This window comes from Poecilia reticulata, linkage group LG20 (assembly GCF_000633615.1).
Source record: "Poecilia reticulata strain Guanapo linkage group LG20, Guppy_female_1.0+MT, whole genome shotgun sequence".
NCBI lineage: Eukaryota > Metazoa > Chordata > Actinopteri > Cyprinodontiformes > Poeciliidae > Poecilia > Poecilia reticulata.
The window spans coordinates 14592282-14614288 of record NC_024350.1 but is presented as its reverse complement, the minus strand read 5'-3'; the positions used below and the strand labels follow the sequence as shown (position 1 = coordinate 14614288).

The 22007-nt window shown below is 41.0% G+C and overlaps 2 protein-coding genes across 6 annotated transcripts; one reads left to right on the top strand and one right to left on the bottom strand.

Annotated features, from left to right (window-relative positions):
• Positions 1–912: 912 nt before the first annotated feature.
• On the bottom strand, positions 913–14433 carry cdk8 (cyclin dependent kinase 8). Of its 2 annotated transcripts, none has more exons than XM_008396307.2 (13): positions 14264–14433; positions 7894–7969; positions 7520–7630; positions 5758–5898; positions 5061–5118; positions 4845–4976; positions 4609–4752; positions 3666–3735; positions 3396–3468; positions 3223–3320; positions 2995–3073; positions 2196–2354; positions 913–1861 (listed from the first exon to the last, which is right to left on the bottom strand). In XM_008396307.2, the coding sequence occupies exons 2-13, from the start codon at positions 7915–7917 to the stop codon at positions 1736–1738; spliced, it is 1215 nt and encodes a 404-aa protein (XP_008394529.1). In that variant the 5' UTR covers positions 7918–7969; positions 14264–14433; the 3' UTR covers positions 913–1735. The 2 variants fall into 2 exon arrangements, with proteins under 2 accessions (XP_008394529.1, XP_008394528.1); XM_008396306.2 differs by lacking the exon at positions 14264–14433 and adding an exon at positions 10936–11391.
• rnf6 (ring finger protein (C3H2C3 type) 6) lies at positions 13526–21828 on the top strand. 4 transcript variants are annotated; one of them, XM_008396301.1, is made up of 6 exons: positions 13529–13623; positions 13754–13870; positions 14443–14491; positions 15728–15883; positions 16155–16319; positions 18479–21828. In XM_008396301.1, the coding sequence occupies exons 2-6, from the start codon at positions 13838–13840 to the stop codon at positions 20317–20319; spliced, it is 2244 nt and encodes a 747-aa protein (XP_008394523.1). In that variant the 5' UTR covers positions 13529–13623; positions 13754–13837; the 3' UTR covers positions 20320–21828. The 4 variants fall into 4 exon arrangements, with proteins under 4 accessions (XP_008394524.1, XP_008394523.1, XP_008394522.1 ...); XM_008396300.1 differs by having other exon boundaries at positions 14440–14491; XM_008396303.1 differs by lacking the exon at positions 14443–14491.
• Positions 21829–22007: the final 179 nt, after the last annotated feature.

Genomic DNA, 22007 nt, shown 5'->3' with positions numbered 1-22007 from the left:
TTGAACACACCATCCCCATGGTGGCTGCATGATGCTGTGGGAATGTTTTTTCTTCATCAGGGATACTGAACCAGGTCAAATTAAAGAAATTAAAAATGGATGGTCCTAAATAAATGGCTATTCTGGAAGAAAACCTGTTAAGAGGCTGCAAAATACTTGAGACGGTTGCACAGGTTTGACTTTCAGCAGAGTAAACACTCCAAACATAAAGCAAGACATATAACTGAGCTGTTTAGTTCATAACATTCATATGTTAGAATGCTCTAGACAAAGTCCAGACCTAAATTTAATTGGAAGTCTGTACTGAGATGTAAAAAAGGATGATCACAGACTCTCTCCATCTACTCTGCCTGACAAGATATTTTTCCAGTAATGGACAACAAATATTCAATTTTGAGATCTAGAATGCTGGTAGACACACCCTAATCAGAAGTGGACATTGGCATTTACTTGAGTAACATTTTTGGGGGGGAGGGGGAAACTGTACAAGTAGGAGTAATTTTACTCTATACTCGAGTAATATTAGCATCAAGTATCTCTATTCTTTGAGTAAAATTTCTGACTACTCTAACTGCAAGTCACTTCAGGGACTGAAGAACAAACATGTTTAAACATAAATCGACGTCTAAAATTTAGGGCCTCTTGTTTGTACACAAGCTTCATTGTTCTAATCTGCTGACACTCTTGTCATTTGGAGGTCAAATGAGAATTAACATTTTATATATATTTTCACTGGAAGTACTTTACGCTAAAGAATGATAAATCCTTAATTTATACCAAAGATGAAGTAACTTTCCTGCTTTTCAGAATAAGATTTGTTTTAAAGCAAAGACAAAATCCAAGTGTTCTCTTCTTGTGTCTGATCTTTGGACATAATGTTTTTCCACACATGCTTAAAAATGATCACCAAACTTAATGTTTCCACTTTTATTGTCAGGATATTCGTTTCATGTAAAATATTTCAGTACATTACAGTACAATGCATGTTCAATCGGCCTTCCTCTATGCCACTGGTTGATTTTGTCGTCATGTACTCCAAGGCTTTAACCCACAGCGAGAGGCCGAGTGCTTGGCTCAGACAAGCCGCTCTTGCCATGAAAACATAACCATGACAACAGATTAAATTATAAACTACTAAAATCTTGTTTTCTTTGTCCTCCTTTGGAAATAAAAAAAACAAAAAAAAAACTCAACAGATGCAGGAGATCCGCATCCACCCACCATGCTTCCCAGCAGCTCATTCCAGCCACATGAACGGAAACACGGAAATGAGGAAAAGGCTGGGAATCTGTCATGGCCGGCAGTCACATAGCAGCTTTCAGGTTCATCCAAGCTTTGACAGGAAAGGGGGTGCACTGGCTGGGAGAGGGTCAGTCGCAGAGGAGGGAGGAGATGACACAAGAGACTCTTGGCCGGTTTTTATTACGTCTGAGTAGCAGAAACGGGTTGGATTCAATCACATTTCCTTTTATTTTTGGCCTTCTGCTTTTTGTTTGACAACTCAGGCTCTATGCTGTGTTTCTAATACTGGATTCGTTTTATGGTTGTTGTCTGGAAAAAGTAGTTTGTTGACAGACGGCTGCAGATATAGCGCCCTCTGTAGGGTTGATTAGTTGACTGGTTGATGGGGAAGGTCTCCTCACATCCCTCAGTACATTCATTCAGGTGGGCGTGGCGAGAGCTGTGTGTGTACGTGTTCTAGAAGTACATGTGTTTATGTGCAAGGAGGGGCGTTTCAGTAGCGGTGGGTCTGGTGGGAGTACTGGGGTGGCTGTTGGGAGGTAGAGGAGTATCCCATGCTGCTTTGGGGCAGTGATGTGCTTGGTCCAGGGTTCTGGTAGGCAGCATGTGGATTCGAACGCTGTGGGGTACAAAGAAAATGAATATAAAGCAAGGTTTGGTTTAGCCAAATGTCTTTGTAAACACAATTTACATCAAATTAGAAACTTTCTGACATTAGTGAGGTTTCTTTTTGTCACACAGCAACTTGTGTCATTTATTATTTTTTTGTATTGAAAACAGAGACCAGAGCTATTATATTCCTTAAAGCAGCAAAGTGAGAAAAGAAGAAAGCTGTTATTTGGGAGTGAGGGGGGCAAAGTCTTTATGACTAGAGATGTCCTACATGTTCTATCTGAAATATCGGTTTGGGAAACCGAGCGTCGTCATGGTGATGTCAGGACAGAAGCACTCACCTGGTAGTCTGAGGATATTAAGAGGCCACCTGAGGTAGTGGTGGGTGGGACAACCCGCACTTTCTTTAGTGGCGGGCCCTGGGCGTGGCTGTTGTCAGGGTTACCGGTGTGGCCTGCCCCATTTGTGTGGTTGTTTCCCTGTTGCTGCTGCTGGTTTTTCTACAAAACGCAAAACAATATTTTCTAAGTGTGAAGCTGGCTGTCGATGAAAACTTGAGTGACAAAACTTTAAACGTTTTCAGATCATGTTACATTTCAGTGTAAATGCATTTCATTGGGATTTTATGGTATTGATCAAAACAAAGTAGCGCATAGTTGTGAAGTGGAAGGAAAATGATGCGTGTTCTTTTTTCATGTCCACATGTTTTGAGACTAAACTAAAAGTGTGGCCTGCATTTGCATTTAAACATCTGCAGTCTTCATAAACCCACATAGGGCTGCAGTTTGAGTTGTGTCTCAGTCCAGTCTCCCCTGGATGGCCACAGATTTAACTCTGAACTTTGATTAGGACATATTAAAACATGGAAATGCTTTGCTCTAAACCATTGTATAGCAACTCTGGCTGTATGTTTAGGGTCTTTGCCTAACTGGAGGGTTTCTGCAGCTCCTTCAGAGTTAATATAGGCCTCTTGTCTGCTTCTCTGACTAAGACTCTGCCTCCCCAGCCTGATAAAATTCCAATGAAATGCATAAAAGTTTGTGATAATTTGAAAAAAAAAAAGAAAATACAAGCGGTCTGGGTATTTTCTAAGGCCCTGTAAACTGAATGGTAGAGGGCACTACAGCAAATGGATATTACTTTGTCTCCTTTGTCCTCTGGCTCCTCCTCTGTCAGGAACTCCCTCTTGGGATAAGGAATCTGACAGCCTGCAAACACACTAGAAGAAAAAGCCAAAGAAAACTGGTCACCTTTATATGCTCATTTCCATGAGCGAGATCTAATTAGCCAGGAGACGCATTCAAGTCTCTGCATCTATGCCACTATTAAGTGGCCGATAAAGTGGATGTGTGTGCTCCAGTAGCTCACTCAGAGGTTGGTAGAGGTTCTTCTAAAAAGTAGGGGTCCTGCATCGCCTGTTCAGAAGTGATTCTACGGATGGGGTCCATGGTCAACAGTTTTTGCAGCTGTCAAGAAAAGATAGGCGTTAGTGTGAAACAAGCAGATAAATTATACTGGACAGATTTGTTAATAAAACTCACCAAGTGGAATGCTTTACTGTCTGGTTTAACTTTATGTTTTTCCATGTACTTTATAAGGCTGCAGTTTGTGTATCTATGAAAGAAATGATGCAACATAAATGAACAATTCCTTATGTCAACTTACCACATTTACACAGATATTTAAACATGTGCAACTCCAAATGCCTTTTTCCCAGCAGAAACATGTTTGCTTTGATCTGGTTTTGTTTTAGATCTTAGATTTCAGAAATTGAGACAGAGGTTTGTTTTCTTTTTTTTTTGCAAACTCACGTGTTCCTCCTAAAGTCTTTCATCAGTGTGGAGTGCTCTGGCATCTTTTTAATGTCCTCCCAGTCTTTATCTGTTAAACAACAAAAAAGCAAGGTTGCACTTTGTCACATCTTTACTCTAATAAACATTGTTTAGACTGCAGGATATGGAACAAATTAACTTTTTTTTTCAGACAAAAAAAAATAAGAAAACATTTGAAAACGTTTGAATAAATTTCAATTTCAAAACATTGACAAGCTACGTTTAATGATTTAACACCAATTAGCTTTTTTAAGTGAGAGGATTCCAACACATTGTTCATATCAAATTTCATGTTTTGACATGTCAGGTATTCTGACATCCTGGAGCATACCGAAGATATTCAGGGGTTTTAAATATGAAAATGAATGGATGGGTGGAAATAACTTTTAGGGAACACGAATAAGTGTGAAAACACAAATCTAGTATTTTTCCCCCAAAATCAAATCCCATCTTTTCCCAGACTGTAACAACACTAAAGTTAAACCCCCACTCAATTTACAAGCAACATTAAAACAGGGGTCACATTTTAATGAAGACTCAAGAAGTAACTTTTATACAAACTGGTGTATTAAATAAAAAGAGCAGCAATGATAACAAATGGGCGGGGTAGGTGAACTGGAAAATATCGGTCCAAATGCATCCCTGCCAGCAAATGTTTCTGTTTGTGACTTGGCATCATGTGTAGAGACTGTGGACCGACTCTCAGAGCCCGCAGACCACATTAATCCAAACAGAGCAAGTAAAGCCTAAGGAAATAACGAGCCTTAGCCAGGAATGGAAAATGCTATCTTCTTAATCACATCTCTTCCCAGATAAAAAAAAACAAAACAAAAGACAACAAAGCAGGTAGAATAAAGGCATAATAACATGATTAAAAGAAATAGTCATTTCCTCTGGAATATTTTCTTCTGAGGAGTCTCACCAGCAGGGAAGCCCATAACGTTAAAGATTCGGTCCAGCTGGTCATGGTGGTAAGGGTTGCTGGTCTTGATATCTTCCTGACGACAGTGGAATATGGGCTCAGATGTAAGCAGCTCCGCAAAAATGCAGCCAATCGCCCAGATGTCTGGAGGGAAAGCAGAGCAGACACTCACTCAGAGTTTTCCACCATACGACCGGTCGCAACGCGTACAAGAGAAGGGGAGCATGACGCCTCACCGATGGCTTTGGTGTAGTGCCGAGCTCCCAGCAGCAGTTCAGGCGCTCTGTACCAGAAGGTGACCACCACGGGGTCGAGGTCAGCTAAAGGCTTCAGCGGTGAATTGAAGAGACGGGCGAACCCCATGTCCGCTGCAAAAAGAAATAAATTAGTTGATGAAGGTGAAGACAGCTGAAACGATAAGCGGGATGTAAACATTTTGAGGCCATACGTACCGATCTTTACTCTTCCCCTCTCTGGCCCTTCTCCCATCACTAAAATGTTGGCTGGTTTCTGACGGCGACGAGACAAACATTAAAACAACATTCCAACTTTTGTTTGGTTTAGTTGAGGAAGTTCAATATTTAGTATTGTTTGTTGCTGCCCTCTAGTGGAAAAAATGTTTGAGATTTTTTATGTGATTTGCTATCAGGGGATGATTAATTGAATTAACTGTGACAAATCTATTATTGAAATGATCGTCAACTACTGTAGTAATCAATTAATCGCCAACTGTAGCACACAGACTCAAGACAACACAGTTATAGCAGTAATTGTGCCAAAACTGTAGAAAATGTATATATAAATTGTACATTCAAGATAAAAACACCTTTGTCTGTCAATATGCATTACCCAAAACTCTTCAAATGGCATAGTTTTGTCATATTTAAATAATTTCTAATATTGTATAAAAAAGGTTAAATGAAAAATCGGCGGAATGTGAGAATTTTTTTCTGATTAAATTGATTGTCATAATAAAAAATTAATCAATCCCTAAAATAAATTTTAGCTGCAACGTTATCATCATCATCATCATCAGAGAGTTATAAAAAAAAACCTCAAGCTTAGTATCCAATTATGTAAATAAGTGAACACTTTCAACTCTAAAGATGTAATAATTAATTGATTGACCTAAACAGCCAGCCGTCTTACCAGGTCTCTGTGAAGCACCCAGTTAGTGTGGAGGTAATGGATGCCGTCCAGAATCTGGTAGAGCAAGGACTTGACCATTCCTCTCGGAAGCTGAAGCGGCTTCTTGTTGGCCTTGGAGGCTCTGTGAAACTTAATGATGTGCTGAGGGAAGACAAGATAATAGTTGATGTAACCTGCGTTGGCATTTGGGTTTAAATGCATGAAACCTTTCATACTAAATTATAAACATTAAGCTAGCTACAGGGAAGATGGGCAGGGCTGATATGCGTGCCATGTGTTTCCAATTGTTTCAAAGGGCATTGTAAATGTTGCGGATATGTGGCAGAAAGAGGTATTTAATTCAGCTCTGATAGTCTGCCAGTTGTAGCTGCAGTCTGTAATGCAGCGGAGGTTTAACTACCAAATGTGGAGAACATCTTGGTTTCTGTGTGCGCGTGTTTCGCTGAGGTTTGGCACTTAACATTCATTCAGTTATGTGTATTGATTGGAAAATCGGTGAAACGCTGCAGCTGAGAATGTTTATTTAAATGCAAAAAAAAAGAAAAAGAAAGGAGAGCGAGAAACATGGTTTCTACACATTCTTTGTGTTCCAGCTCTGTACTTTTCCAGAATCAAATTGAGAGAGTTCATTTTTAAAATGCCAAAGCCATTAAGAGTTCACTGCAGGTATTTCTACTGAGGTCTACCTCTAACTGTAAACCCTGCAATAAGGAAGATGGAAGAAAGGAAAGACGAGAAGAAAGAGAAAAATTTGGAAAGGAGGTATGGGGGAAGATAAATGGAATGAGAAGGAATGAAAAAGGAAAACAAGGGAGGAATGGAGAAAGGAAGACAGGAAAAGTAAAGAAACAAGCTATGGAAAAAAGAAGGAGAAAAGCAGGGGAAATGAAGGAATGACAGGATGATGAAAGAGGCAAGTAAAACAAAAGAGCAGTAAGAAAAGAACAAAGAAGAAAAGTAGGAAGGAATGAGGGTTAGAAGACAAAAAGGATCAGGAAACTGAAAAATAAAGGAAGGAAAGAAAAAAGTAATGATCGAGAAAAAGGAAAAATGAAAATAAGGAATAATGGAAGGGAAGATGAAGCTAAAAAGAAAGAAGAGGGGGCAGACGAATATAGGGGAAAAAAAGAAGGATGTAAATAAATTAAGAAGGAGAAGGGGAGTAAGGATAGATAGAAATACAAACGCATAAAAGTAAGAAGAAAGAATGAAGGACAGAAGGGAGACAGAAGCAAAAGGAGAAATTAAGAAAAAGAAAAGGAGAGAAGGAGCGAGAGAAAGAATGGGCAATGGAAGAAGAGAAGGTATGAAGGGATGGTCGAAGAAAGGAAAAGGAAATGACAGAAGATGGATATAATACACTATAAGGCTGCATAATATATTGCCGATACATCATTATTACAGTGAGTGTAACTGGAGGGCATCGATTGTTGGCTGATAAACTCCAATGTGTGTGAAGCTGAATTTACATCTTAACCTAATATTTAGTCCTTTGGACAGAGTCTCACAGTGCAAGATGCTCACACTGGACACAAATGATATTGCTCACAATGCTCAAGGTCACAGAGTGATGGAAACCCAGATGACAAAGACAGGAAACAAGAAAAGTATCATACATCACAAACCGAAAGTCATCACAACATTTACCAACATTTCTGAGATTTTCCAACAACAGAATGTCAGAACAGAATGAAGGCTAGAAAATACAGTTCACACAACGCAGCACACAACATGCTGCTTTATGAATGTTTGCATTTTTTACCCAGAGATCGTGTTCTGCGTAGTCAAACAGCAGCCACACTTTACGGTCAGCGTGCGACAGGAAAACCTTCTGCAGCGAGATCACGTTAGGGTGCTTCAGCTCCCGCAGCAGCTGCAGCACAAAAACCCAATCAGAGGAATATCTTAGCAACCTCGGAAAAGTGCGTGACAATGACAGTAAGTTCTTTGATAATTATTTCAATGAATGACTGTGGAAAATGGTAGCTTAAAAACAACATACAGCAGACGAGTAATGTTTTAATTGCCCATTTTCAACTGTTTTTGTTAATCACAGGTGATTATTTTGCTGCAGCAGTGAAGAGTTGCGTGAGCCGCTCCTCACAGCCCGAAAGGAAAACCAGAAGCGACCCTTACTGCAATCTCTCTGCAGGCCGACATGGAGATACCAGTGCCTTCAATCTGCTTGAGGGCGTAGTCCTTATCGTCCTTCCTACAAACACAGAGAGAGAAAGAGGCAGAGCAGCATCAACACCAGGCCAGACCGCCGGCCCCCAGAGAGGGACCCATACGCAAACAGAGATGAAGGACGGGGCCGCCTGGCAGCAGCTGGCACGGGAACTGGGGAGAAGAGGCCAAGTTGCATTACCTCCAGATCTGTGTAATCAAGCTCACCTCTGAGAATTTAAACAATAAGAACGGGAGAGGACACAGGCTCTGCCTGGCAGCTAGTGCGGCACAAACAGAGCAGGAGGGCTTTCTCATACGTGAACGAATTGGTTAAAGCTCCCTGCCTCCCCGTCGGCCCAAATCCTCTCATAAACCCAAATTCTGACTTTTCCACAGTCAGTCTAAAAGCAGCAGATTTACTTCATAAACAGTGGCAACTTCGACATCTTTAAACACTTTTGAGCTTTATTTAGTGGTTCCTGTTGGTGCCACAGTCCAGGCTGTGATAATGGCTCCTGCATGGGGCTCCTTCCAGCTACGGTCTGCTCAAAAGAAACTGATTGCAAACAGCAGGAGACATTTGGAAAATATGCGCTTAGATTTATTCTAGATTTCCCCCAACAATTGGTGGGTTCAATTATAAAATGACTGTAAGGCAGAAAGTTGGAGCACAGAGGTTAATTTGCTTTAATTGGTCTTTATGCGCATTAAGTGGTGTGTAGTTATTTAGTCTCACACCATTCCCACAGTGAGACATGTTGATGGCAGAATCATGCTGTGGGCTGGTTTTCTTAAAAAAACATTATTTTTTTTAGTAGATTTGAATGCCAGCCACACTTTCCAGATTATAACTTGCTAGAAATGTTGACATTAAAGTGACGCAAAGCATCCACTTTATAATGCACCATTTTCCGTCAGTCCGTCACATAAAAAAAAATAAATTAAATTCACTAAACTGAAAGAGTAACACAGCATAATGTCACAATATTTAGAAAGGCCCAAGAAGTGCAACTTGTGTTGACGTTCTGATCTCAGGTTTAGTTTCTGTTACAGATGTATGCAAATGTATTGCAAGTGTAAAATCATGGAGAAAACAAATCGGCTAATTAGCACAATATTTACATTTCCAGAATCCTCAGAACTAAACACAAAGGCAGCCTCTGTGACAATATTGTGGGGTGGAATGTTGTATTATGGTTTCTCACACACACACAAATAAAAATAGCACAAAAAAAAAAAAAGCCCAAACAGAAAGAGAAAAACCAAAGGGGTTTTCCAGTTAAACACAACCAAGGCTGAAAACATTCACATACACTGAAGCCGAGTTTTGGGGAATTTTGAACACCTGTTATAAATCTAGCAGAGTTTTAGGCATACATTATGTATGAAATGATCATTCACGTAACTGGAGAGAAATGCGTGTATCCGCTCAAAACAATATTTTACTATATTAAGAGAGGAGCAGTTTTAGTGGCTTGTGACAAACTTGGATCCAAAAACATGATTCTTTGGATCATAAATGTTGCAGAATCCTAATATCAGCTGATTATACCAGCGTTCCTCAAAAACGGAATAATTCTGCACAATAAACAATTAAATCTACTGCTAAATTTAGCAGGTGTGTTTGCGTTACATGTTTGCTTCTGTCTAGCTATATTAACTAAAAGAATCATCAGTGGTTATTGATATTGTCACTGCAGGAATCAAAATTTCATTTTTGTAGAAATTGGGATAATTGACGCTTTTCTGTTTCAACTGAAAACAATAAGATCATTTTAAACATTATTGCTGTTTTGTGGGTCCATGGATGTTTATAGTGCGTTTTATTGTTGCATAACTTTGGTTGTGTGGGTACAATTTGGCCAGTCTGCGTAATTTGGACAAAATGCATCTATGCCTCACCCCCCCCCTTTCAAGTACTCGATGTACTTTTATGAAATAAAGCAGTGTCTTGTTGTCATACTTTGTGCCGCCAAATCTAAGTGATTTTATTACCAGCATATCAAGCATTTGAATTGTATTCCCTCTTAATTTCTGGGTGAGGAATAGTGACCAAAGTGCCATGTTTAACCGCTTTCCCTCTAGATGAAAACATTTTTTATTGTGGAGCAAATCCACCAATTTGCAAATGTGGGATGGGAAATGTAAAAAGAAAGAGAATTAACAATCTTGCAAAAAAAAAAAAAAGAACAACAAAAAAACAAAACAATAAAGTGTAGCTGCAATAAAAATAATAAAAAAAACTTCCTGGCAAAATATGCATTTCTTCCCATGTATGTATTGAAAAGGGTAAACAATTTTTTTTTTAATCCAAAATGTTTATTTACAAACAATTTTGCACAAAAGAGAATTTTAGACTCTCTAATGCCTATAGAACCCACCCCCTAATTTACATAAGAAAATATATAAAAAACTAAAAAAAAAGGAAACGCTTTAATCGGTAAAGCAGTTATTTCAGGGGTTCATAAAAAAAAAATCTATACATATTTGTTAGACATGCTAGGGACTAATGGTAATTAAATATATATATATATATATATATATATATATAGCAATCTTAGTTTCAGGTATTTTTCTGTGTAAAAGCAGAAAAATGAAGTGATCACCAAAGGGCAACTTTTTAACACCGTGATATTTTTACTCAAGTAATCATTGTGTCAGAACCTCACACTAATTCATGTGCAGAGAAAATAACTGTAGTAACATACATAGATAAACGTCATCAGCCTATATGCACCTGCCAAATCCGACCAATGAGCGCCTTCACTATCATAAATCAAATAATATATATTATTAAAAACAAAAGCATACCATACAAGAGAAAGGAGAGGCCCTGTCACAATAGTAAGTCAGTTCACATATCTCCATATTGTCTGCATGAATATGCAGCAGTAAGCCAGGCCCTCTTGAAGGGGAGAAAAACAAGGAGTCATTTAAATGTATTTGGGAGAAGGAGGCAGGGAGGGGTGCTGGCTGCCTGGCTGGAGGCCTGCAGCTCATCAAACTCACCCATCTTTTCTCTTCGCCTTGTATACATGACCGTAGGTGCCCCTTCCCACTTTGCATCCTTCGTACTCAAACAGGTCCTCGACTCGCTCTCTTTCGCCGGTGAGCTTCACTTTAAAGTCATAGTCCATTTTCACCACTGTTTGGCCTGAAGTGTGAGCACTCCTTCCTTTATTAAAGCGTCGTTTTGGGAGGCAACTGTGCTCCTCCAACGAGCTCGGTTCGGTATTTCAGCTGGCTGCCTTCCCCAGCGTGGCCCTTTCTTCTTTTAACCCAGCTTCCACATCGAGCTGTCGGGGTAAATGTAATGTTCCGGCGGAGGGATGCGCGGTGAACGGAGTTGGTCCAGGGAGAAGCGAGCCCGAATAAATGTTATTTTGTCTTGCTGCTGCGTTTCTCTCAGCCGGTATCTGCTCCAAAGAGACGCACTTCACTCGGTAACGACGGCGTATTCACGCACGGCAGTGTCGAAAAACGTCGTAAAAGGCAGACCTTGCAGTTGTGGTTGTGTGAATTTTGGCTTTTCCCAGAGATCCGAATAATTTGGTCGGCTCTTTTTAGTTCTAAACGATTCTTCTTTTCACTTTCCTTTATTATGCTATTGCAGTGTGCTCTTTTTTTATTTTGTTTTCAACATGTAAGAGTTGCATTGTTCCCGAAATATATATTTTGTGAAATTCACAAAATATGTTTTACTTTCCATGAAAGCTGATCCAAGTTAAGGTGGACAATCATATGTTGGTGTAGGTTTATAGCTGTGCAATTTCTTTACATTTGAATGGTGCACTTTGATTTATGATCAGGTCGAACTACAACACAGTTATCAAGTAACTTCTGAAAGTAGTTGGTTGAACTTGAATTTTTTGGGGAGCATTGGAGTAAATTAGGAGAATTTCATTTGTAAAAAAAAAAACAAAAAACATTAAAAGGTTAGGGCATACTTTGTGCTGGACTTAATATTAAACATGAAAATTGGGTGCTTGTATACTTGATGGGAGTAAGATATGCTTTTAGGATTAAGCAGTGTGTGTTTATGCACAAATTATCCATGGCAAAAAGCCACTCAAGCTAACCATGTCCTCTGATAACTGGTGCTTATAAAAACACAGATGAATCAGTTTCTTACAGCTTCTCCATTGATTCTAACAAAATGCTTTATATGCTGTTCAAATAATCACAAACATTATTACCTGCATTAATTTTAACCTGATATTTATTAGATGGCACACCCTGGAACATGCAGAATCTGTCAATACTACAGCTTGAATGCGTGTTCCAACACAATGGGAAAAAAATAAAAAAGGAGCTGGCATCTAAAATAGGCTCGGCCATGAATGACACATCTGATGCAGTGGAGAAAGAATATGGGAATATGGACAGATAAGCTCATATTTTTAAATGCCAAAAACAATTTTTATATTTTCACATTGTTGCATTGGAAATGCACCTCAAGCTATCAACAAAAATCCAATTAGTTTTATTATTTATTACATATATCGAGTACATCTTGTTTCCAGTAGTCATAGCACTTATTTGAAATTTTTGGTAACGCTTTTTCCAGTCCTAACAATACATATCATTTATAGAGATATGTTTAAAAGATTCAGTATATTTCATAGTAATCGATATAAATGTAAAATCGACATTCAGTGGAAAACCAACATCTTTTTCAACAAAATCACCACTATGAATATTGGTGGTGGCAGCAACATGCTGTGGGTAGGCTTTTTTTCTGCAGTAGAAGCAGGGAAGGTGGTAGAATAGTTCAGCTGAGCTACATACAGAACAGTCCTGTGGAAAAATACTGTAAAAAGAAAAAAAAACATGACAATAACATTTATAGATAGTACCCAACAGTGCATTTCTTCTCCAAAGTATATGTATTGTGATAATAAAAATACAGCTGGGTAATGATGCGTAGATTTCAAGTACTGGATTTCATTTAATTCAATGTTTTTAAGAAGCGTATTGAAAAAAAAAACCCTGCTTCATTTGTATTTGGGTTGATTATACAAGAGGCTATAGAATAAATATAATCAGCTGATGTTACTAAACACTATTGTGGACAAGCAGCATTTAGCTGATTTGAACAAATTCTGTAGCACTCTTACTTAAGGGGTTATAATATACGTGAGCTTGGGTCCAATGATCTTTCAAGCCGTTGGAAGCTCATTGGAGGAATAAATTGCATTTTGAATGAATAAGAAATTATAGCAAAACCAAACAAATTTCCTCTATGAAGGAATTTTTGATTTCACATATTTATTTTACCAGGCTATAAATTATGTTTTTCATGCCCTTTGATACTAAAGATTTAATACATACATTTCACAACTAGGCTCCTTTCTTTCAAACTGTTAAATCATACCGTTTCGATTTAGTACAAGTATATTCCACGTGAGTCTGGCTGATTTGAAAGAAAAATCTGTAAAGTAGCTCATTAGGTCAACATTAAATAGTGCTTTTAAATCTCTTAAAGATCCAATTAAATTTTTTATCTCATTATGTCGATGGAAAAATATATTTTTCTCGCTTATAAGGAAACAAAAAGAGTGTTACGTTTCATAGGAACTAGCGAACGACTGACGTTGTTTTCCCCCGGATTGCATTAGAATTTGGACCACTGGTCCCATCTTGGTTTGAGAGAGGAGAGAGCTGAGAGAACCGTCCATATTACAGCTGCTTTGTCAGGTACTTTAATCGCTTAATTATCGCCGTCACCAGTTGCTGATGTATGATCTAAGCAAGTGCCAGGCTTCATATGTGTCATCTGTTTCATAAAATTGTTTGTCATGAGCGTAATGTTGAGTTTTTCTGGCAGTTTGCTGTGGTGTCGACTGATTGCTACTCACTGGCTATGCTAATACGCTAGGGCTCAGTTAACACCGAGGCGTTGCGCATTTAAATGACGCTTTGCCAGCTTGAAACAACCACAAAGGTAACTATTGCGTTTCGTCTGTAGCAGAATTTTATCACCAAGTGAAAACATGTTATTTAGTCTGAGTCAAAAGTGCTGAGGGGATTCTTTGTCTTTCCTTTGCTGCTCTGCGTTTACATGGAGGAAAACTCCGTTTAGCCTCCAATGACCCGCCCTTGCAGAGCACTGATTGGATGCCTGGGGTGTCAGTCATGGAAACTGGGATGGTGATTGGTTGTTGGCTGTAACGACAACGCCAGTCTTTCTGCTGTATTAGCTGTCGTCTTGGGTTTTCAGCAGATTTTACTGTAACCACAATAAGTTTTCCCCTTTGAGAAATACGTCGTTATTATATTTGTTAATATATCCATCCTCTATCCACTTGTCAGATTAGAATAGCTTTATTGCCCTTACCTTCAGGGTGTTAGCACGGACGTCCTAGCCTAACCCATCACATAATCCTAACCTTTTAATGGCGTATTGATGGTGTGGACTTCGTTGATTGCCTTTAGTAGAGCCTTGAAAGAGTGTTTTGGCTAAACAGTTGCGTTGCTTTACACCTAATCTAATTGATTGCATCACTTCTTCAGCAGGTTATCAAGTCCTACAGAATCCTGTTAATCACCCATTTATTCAAATCAGGTGTGTGAACGCAGGGAAACACCAAGGCTTTCTGCACAGTAGGATCTGAGAAAGGTTGAGAAACATTGCTTTACACCAGGGGTGTCCAAAGTCGGTCCTCGAGGGCCGGCATCCTGCATGTTTTGGTTCTGATGTAATCATTTGGTAATGATGGCTCATTAGAAGACCTAAGGAGAACATTGACTTGCTGAAGAGGTTGTTACTAACACTAGGAAGAGAACTAAAACATGCAGGATGCTGGCCCTCGAGGACCGACTTTGGACACCCCTGCTTTACACCAATGTAAATGCATAATTACTTGAACATGATTTTTGTTTATTTGACCACAGTAGATTGAAACAACTTTAGGATTTTTATTCCTGTACATCACTCTGGAATATCACACCATTTGAAAATAAGGGAAGTCTATCACTGACCGGAGCAATTTCTGTTTTTGGTAGAAGAGTGTATCTCAACATGGCATGTGTAATTGAAGGGTTTGTGTTGAAACCGTAACACAGCTTTTCAGCTGTGCCACGTTTCTCTCCATTTCTCTCAACAGTTTCAGTTGAGAGAAATGGATTTATAAACTGATAAAGTAAACCTTCCTCTATTGGACCAGACAGTTTATTAAATGACTCCCAGACTGTCATATGTTGGTTGGCATCATTATTTAGGAATGTTTCTCAAACTATGATGCCAGGCCTCTTTATTCTACATTGAGGTATTCAACTTGAATACCTCAATATATTTGGATATTGCCAAGAGAAAAAAAAAGAAATGCCACTGAAACGGGTAAGGGACCAGCATCTTAGTTCCAACAAGACCAACATGAAAAATATTATGGAGTGCCAAACCAAACATTAAACGTGCTGTTTCCAAGGCAACACCGTGAAACACAGAAGTGGAAGAATGTAGTAGCTTGGGCTGGAATACCTGCTCACAGGTGCAAGATGTTGGTCAAATGTTGGTCAATTCCATACAACAGAGACATGAAGCAGTTCTCAGAATGGTTGTACAACTAAATATTATGATTAGTGATCTTTTGGCTCGCACGATAAATGAGAATATGCAGGCTTTTCCACAAAGTAATGGTACATTTTAAATATTTTTTTCCACAGTTTGCTTTCTGAGTAGAGTATACATGCTCCTAATGTACTTGCAACACACTATTATTTTTGAAGAGAACTGTTTGTCCATTTGTGTAATGCTGCGATTCCATGTGTGAATGAGAGTCAAACCCATCTGCCCTTGCAGCATTTTTGGTGGTGATGGACCCTCCTGGTGGGGGAAGTGAACGGCGGAGGCAGGCTGAGCGTCTTCGACGGGAGGAGGCATACTACAACTTTATTAATGAACTGAGTGAAGAAGAGTACCGCCTGATGAGAGATGGCAATCTGCTGGGCACTCCTGGTAGGATACACTTTGATTAACCCTTAATGGACTAAGTATGTTTATTCTAACCCCAACCCTTTACCCAAGTGGTCAAGAGGTTTTTGGTTCTCAAAATGTTAAGTCTTGGCAAAAGATGTTGAATGTATGAATAATTTAGCAAATAAAGACCCAAAATGAAATCAAGTAGAATTGCTTGGGAATTTTTGACACTTCTGGCATTCCGACATATTAGATTCTGTACAATTTATGCTGTAATAGCCTTCATGTTCATACCTGCCATACTTTATAGGGGAGGTGACTGCAGAGGAGCTCCGTCAACGCCTGGATGGAGCCAAAGAGCGGGTGTCGTCTCAGCCCCACGCTGAGCAGCGATCGCAGACTGCTGATTCTGGAGAACAGCAGAGCAGTAGCAGCGCAGGAGAGGAGAGAGGGGCTGGAGGAAGAGGAGGGGCAGGTAAGAAGGGGGGAAGGGATTCTATCAAGCCAAAATTTGGCTTGTGCACAATAGAATATTTGTTGCGGTTGTAACTTTGGCAAGTTAATTCCACATTTTTGGCAAGTTAATTCCACATTTTTGGCAAGCTAATTCCACATTTTTGGCAAGTCAATTCCACATTTTTGGCAAGTCAATTCCACATTTTTGGAGGCAGTTGATTGGATCTTATTTAACTTTCCCACAATTTTAGTTTGACGCTCAGAAGGAGTGCGGGAAATGTCACGGTCAGGGAGCGGTGGAGTAGGGGGTTTCCACTGTCAGACTGTCAGTTCTTTAAACCAGTGGTCCCCAATCCCCGGTCCGTGGACCAATTGGTACCGGGCCGCGCAAGAAATAATGAAATATTTCTGTTTTATGTATTATTTGAGTCTGGAGGATCTTTTATTTTGAAAATGCTTTAACCGGATTCTCTCAGTTACTTGCGCGCCAACATTGAGCCCACAAGCAGCAAAATGAGTAAGAAACAGATCAGATGACTTTGGAAAGTTTCTTTGCGAAGGCGAAAAGGTTCAGAGACAGGAGAATGGATTTATCCCGGACCGGTAGGTGAGTCCCACATTACAACCCCACTCTGCGTAACATGTGGCGACCGGCTGCTAATGAGGCAATGAAGCTTCAAACTGCTTTACCACGTAGAGACTAAGCAGGCTGTGCATATAAGCAACACTTCGGGTGCTATTGTCTCCTATCACTCCCAGATCGGGCACTCGTTGCAGAGAAACAAGCTCAGGGCTCCCGTTTGTCATTATCGTGAGTTAAAATTTTCACGAAAGTAAAATGTTTGTTTTTGTGGTGCATCTGTATCTTATTTTGAAGGGATATGTAAACGTTACCATAGCGACCAGAGTCAGAGATCGTTTGGGCAGTGGTCGAGAGGAGAGGAGTAGAGCTTGTGAGTCTTAAGTCTGGTTTAGACGGCAAGATTTAAGAATTGTCGGCCGATTCTCCAAACCTCTGTGACCACAGAGCTGATAAAAATGCAACAGGTTCGATCGGTTCGTGTCTCCAGCCACACGGCAGGAGCAACACATCACACGAACCGATTCCAGTCACAAACATCCCGATTCCAGAAGAAAATCCACAAAACCCCCAACATAGCATACAGGAATTTAGAATAACCAAACACGGATGACTATTTAGAAACAAAAAATGATAGTTTGTGGAGTCATTTTAAGAGATAAAAGACAGAACAAAAAGAAAAGGCGGTGGATAAAAGACGACGGGAGAAGCCACTCTATTTGCTGCACTATGATTTGGAGGTGACTGTTTTTTCATAGTTAACATTTTTAACTGAATAAACATTAACATATATAATAATGACCTTTACATATAATAATAAACATTTCCACATATCATCTCCGATATCCACCTCAGTTGCGCGATATGTCAATATGTCCACTGTTTGGGATTCCCCTCTGTTCTTACGTCACCGTGCTTTCCAATTGGCTACCTGTCACATTCAGTATTCTCGTTCCCAGACAGGGTAAACCCCACAGGCTGCGATAAAAAGTCCAAGACGACCCCAAATTGGGTATATTCAGGCTTCAGCGGGAACACCAACACCGCCTTATTTGGCGGTTCACCCCACCCCCAGGGTGGGGACCACTGCTTTAAACCACACAAAGAAAACTTGTAACGGCGTACGCGGGGTCAGAGTGACCCTACCGGACTACGCACAGTAAGAAATTCATGGGGTCTCGATGACCCAATGAGTCATCTAGACCCCATGAGTCTAGATGGGGTCCAGACTCAAGGGTCTAGACCCCATCTGCACAAGGGTTAAGAGCATCAATCTATAGGGGCTTAAATAGAAAAATGGGTCATACTTTTCAGGGTTTTTCTTTATTTTGTATTTTTTCCAGAATTATACACTACTTGATGTTGGTTTGCCACATAAAATCCCAATAAAACATGTCGAATGCTAGGCTGCATTGTATGCTTTAAAGAAATGCACCCAGAACATTGTAGCTAAGATTAAATCAGAAAAATACAGTTTATTCATTCATCTGGCATCATAAGTAATTGTTTTATGTGTATACACTGTTATTGACACAGTACCTTATTTAGTGTGTTGCATATTAACTTACTAAGTCTGGCTTACATTATTTTATTTATAGGGACTACAGAAGCTGGAGCAGATTCTTCTAATGGTGATTCGTTACTGGAGTGGCTTAACACGTTCAGGCGCACCGGTAACGCGACTCGAAGCGGCCAGAGTGGGAACCAGACGTGGAGGGCTGTGAGCCGGACCAATCCCAACAGCGGGGAGTTTCGTTTCAGCCTCGAGATCAACATCAACCACGATCAGCCCGAGCCGGGAGAGCATATTGAAACTGTGAACTCTGTGGATACCCCAGAACTCCCGGTGACTCCTCTCATCACCTCCGCCCGCACTGCTTCCCCCCTCTCCAGCTCTCGGCCTTCAGCCACTCCGAGGCCTGCGCCTTACCCCTCCCCACGCTCGGCCATAAGAAGGATCGAGACCCGGCGCACACGCAGCAGTACCACCGCTCTGTCCGTGAGCTCTGCCACGCTTCCTCCTGCAGAGATAGTCCCAGCCACCAACCAGAGGCGGGCTTCTACTTTGCACTCATCAGCACCTTCTCCTACCGTCCCTAGCCCTCCCGTTGATCAAAGCGCACCATTGCAGCATCAGATCCTGAATGTAGAGGCAGAGCACGGACGTAATGAAGCACCTGCTGCTCTAGACTGTCCTCGGGTGTCGCCACAGGGCGACTCTCAACCCCAAGCTGCGGGACACGAATCACGCAGCAGCAGGACTCGATCACGTGGCCGAGCGCGCAGGGCCATGGCAGGGGGCGGAGTTTCTTCTCGCACATCGAGGAGAAGTCGATCCCCTTTGAACAGAACGCCTAGTGTCAGCACCCTCCCACCAACTGGTAGCAGCCCAAATGGGTCTACAATCCAAGCCAGTGAGCCAAGTGGTGTCACGACCTCTGTATCCATGGAGACTGGGGGAATTGTGTCCGAACCCGACGCTGTGCTGGAGTCCGCTGTGGAAACGGTGGAGCGTGCAAGCGAGTCGCCCGCAGCAGGCGCAGGAAGCTCAGCGGTCAGACGCCATCCAACAATCATGCTGGACTTGCAGGTGAGGAGGATCCGGCCCGGCGAGAACAGGGACCGGGACAGCATCGCCAGCAGAACTCGATCCCGCGCGCGGGTTGCCGAGAACACAGTCACGTTCGAAAGCGACAGCGGCGGGTTCCGACGCACCATCTCCCGCTCGGAGCGAGCCGGGATCCGTACCTACGTCAGCACCATCCGGATTCCATTGAGGCGCATCAGCGAGACGGGCCTCGGAGAACCCAACTCCACCGCCCTGCGCTCCATCTTGCGTCAGATTATGACTGGATTTGGGGAGCTCAGCTCGCTCATGGAGACGGAGGCGAGTTCGGAAAGCGTTGCGCCCAGCCACGCTGACGTTGGCGCCACAAATGGCAGCAGCAGTCGTTTACATTTAAATGAGAATGAGCCTGGCCAGGTTGGGACAGATGAGGTCGTTCCGGGGCTGGAGGGCCAGGTGAGGAGCGATGATGAGCAGATTGGGCAGGCCAGATTTGGAGGCGGAGTAGTTAGTTCCATAGATGGACGGGCAAACAGCCGAGACACCAACAACTTGGTTGAAAACGGCACCTTGCCCATCCTGAGGTTGGCACACTTCTTTTTACTCAACGACGACGAAGACGACGAGCATCCCCGAGGCCTGACCAAAGAGCAGATCGACAATCTATCTACGCGTACGTATGGTCAGGCCAGTCTCGAAGGAGAGATGGGTCGCGCCTGCAGCGTGTGCATCAACGAATACACTCAAGGCAACAAGCTGAGGCGCTTGCCCTGCTCCCATGAGTTCCACGTCCACTGCATCGACCGCTGGCTCTCCGAAAACAACACCTGCCCCATCTGCAGGCAGCCAATCCTCGCAGCGCATCATGACTGACCCCACCCTCTGCTGCTCACGGCTGGCTGAGACTGAGCAAACCCAAGTGGGCTTAGCGTGTACATATCGCTTTCACCGCTTAGTTTCTTTGAAAACATCCGTTGAGTTTAAAAAAAAAGGTGGAACCAAAAGTGTGCAAAATGGGAAAGAAACTATAAATCCAGAGAATTAAAAAAAGAAACTTTATTTTTTTAGATGCTACGTTTTGAGCAAGTCATTTAGCTCCTCCTGTGATCTTAGTTGCTACTTGTTTCATTGGGCTTCAGAAGTCTGTCAGTAAACAGCTTTTATGCTTTAGGATCTTCTGTAGCGACCGTTGAATAGTCTGATTCTAACACTTTTATGTCTGACATGCGTGACCTTTCTTTTTCCTTTTTTTTTGTTTTTTGTTTTTTTATAACTGACCATACAACACACTTGTAGGTTTGGTTCAATCAGTATGAGCTGTAAATAGGGCTGCACTGCTTATCAGGTTCTTGAAGAGATACAAGGCTAACATCCCAACTGCTCAGAATGGAAGAAGGAATTTTTTTTTGTTTTATTGTTTTTTTTTTGTTGTTTTTTTATTTCAAAGCCTAAAGAGTCCATTTTAAAGTTTCTTAAAATGTGTGAAATTTGAGAGGGTTAAACAAGTTTTGTATTCACTTTGGAAATACATTCATTCTGTACTCGTATTAATTTAAGCCCTACTGTTAAAATGCAATACAGAGATCCAGCAGTCATCCATTAAAAGCAGTCACTTTGAATTAAAACCGTTTAAAGATTTGTCACCACAGTTCCAGTAAAACAGGCTCTTTTGATAATCAGGGATTCGGACTGGTCCGCATACGTTGTGCAATATTGAGAGAGGAAAATATTGACTTGTTGGACATTAACTTTGTTGTCTCTGGTTGTCTTTTTCACTCTTAAGACAAACTCTTCAATCAGTGTCTTCATTGTTTCTGTTGCCAGTCCACATACAGAGAACAGACTGGGAAGATGTGGAAATAAGATTATTCTGCAGTGTGTACAGTTTGTCCAGCTAACTCAAAATTCCTCATATAGCATCTGACTTGGTGTGTAACCTGATGTATTTTTTTTTAATCTATTTTTTTCCCGTTACATGCACAGAATAGCCTTTTTGTGTAAAAGAAATGGATTAAGAGCTAACCCACCCAGTACATTTGTTTCTGTCACTTTATACATAACAGCTGCAGTGTGTCCCTAACTAAACTGCAGGATTGTTGCAGTACCGTGTGTAGGAATGTGTGGAAGAGTGTATGGTTTGTTTGCCTGTGTGTTTGTGTGTATAAAAAAAGGCCTGGTGTCTGAAGCTGGTTCTATAAGAACTCTTCTATTCAGTGTGTGGCCATGTAGTAGGTTGGTGTGGGCAAAGGGTTCAGAAGTGAATATTTATTCTGTTCCTATTTAATATGATGGAAAATCAGCCTTTGGAATATGAACCGATATATTTTGCTTTGTCATGAGAGTAAATAAAATGGCTAAGATGAATATAGTATGAAAAAGAAATTGGACGCTGGTTGTCTTCTCTCCTTCAAAATGCTTTGTTACGGTACTCATACAAGTATTGATACCCCTTGAACTTACTTTCACTTTGCAACCGCAAACGTAATTGTGTTTTTTGTGATAGAACACAGAGTAGCGTTTTAATTGTTCAATTATTTTTTTTCTTTAGAAATAAAAATCTA

Excerpts from the sequence above, each read along its gene's own strand:
- cdk8 (XM_008396306.2), bottom strand. The coding sequence starts at position 11,063 with ATGGACTATGACTTTAAAGTGAAGCTCACCGGCGAAAGAGAGCGAGTC. Across the intron at positions 4,753-4,844 it reads GCACTACACCAAAGCCATCG|ACATCTGGGCGATTGGCTGC; the intron begins GTGAGGCGTCAT and ends CTTTCCCTCCAG. Across the intron at positions 1,862-2,195 it reads TAATATCCTCAGACTACCAG|CGTTCGAATCCACATGCTGC; the intron begins GTGAGTGCTTCT and ends TGTACCCCACAG.
- rnf6 (XM_008396300.1), top strand. The coding sequence starts at position 13,838 with ATGACGCTTTGCCAGCTTGAAACAACCACAAAG. Across the intron at positions 13,871-14,439 it reads AGCTTGAAACAACCACAAAG|CAGGTTATCAAGTCCTACAG; the intron begins GTAACTATTGCG and ends TCACTTCTTCAG. Across the intron at positions 14,492-15,727 it reads CACCCATTTATTCAAATCAG|CATTTTTGGTGGTGATGGAC; the intron begins GTGTGTGAACGC and ends CTGCCCTTGCAG.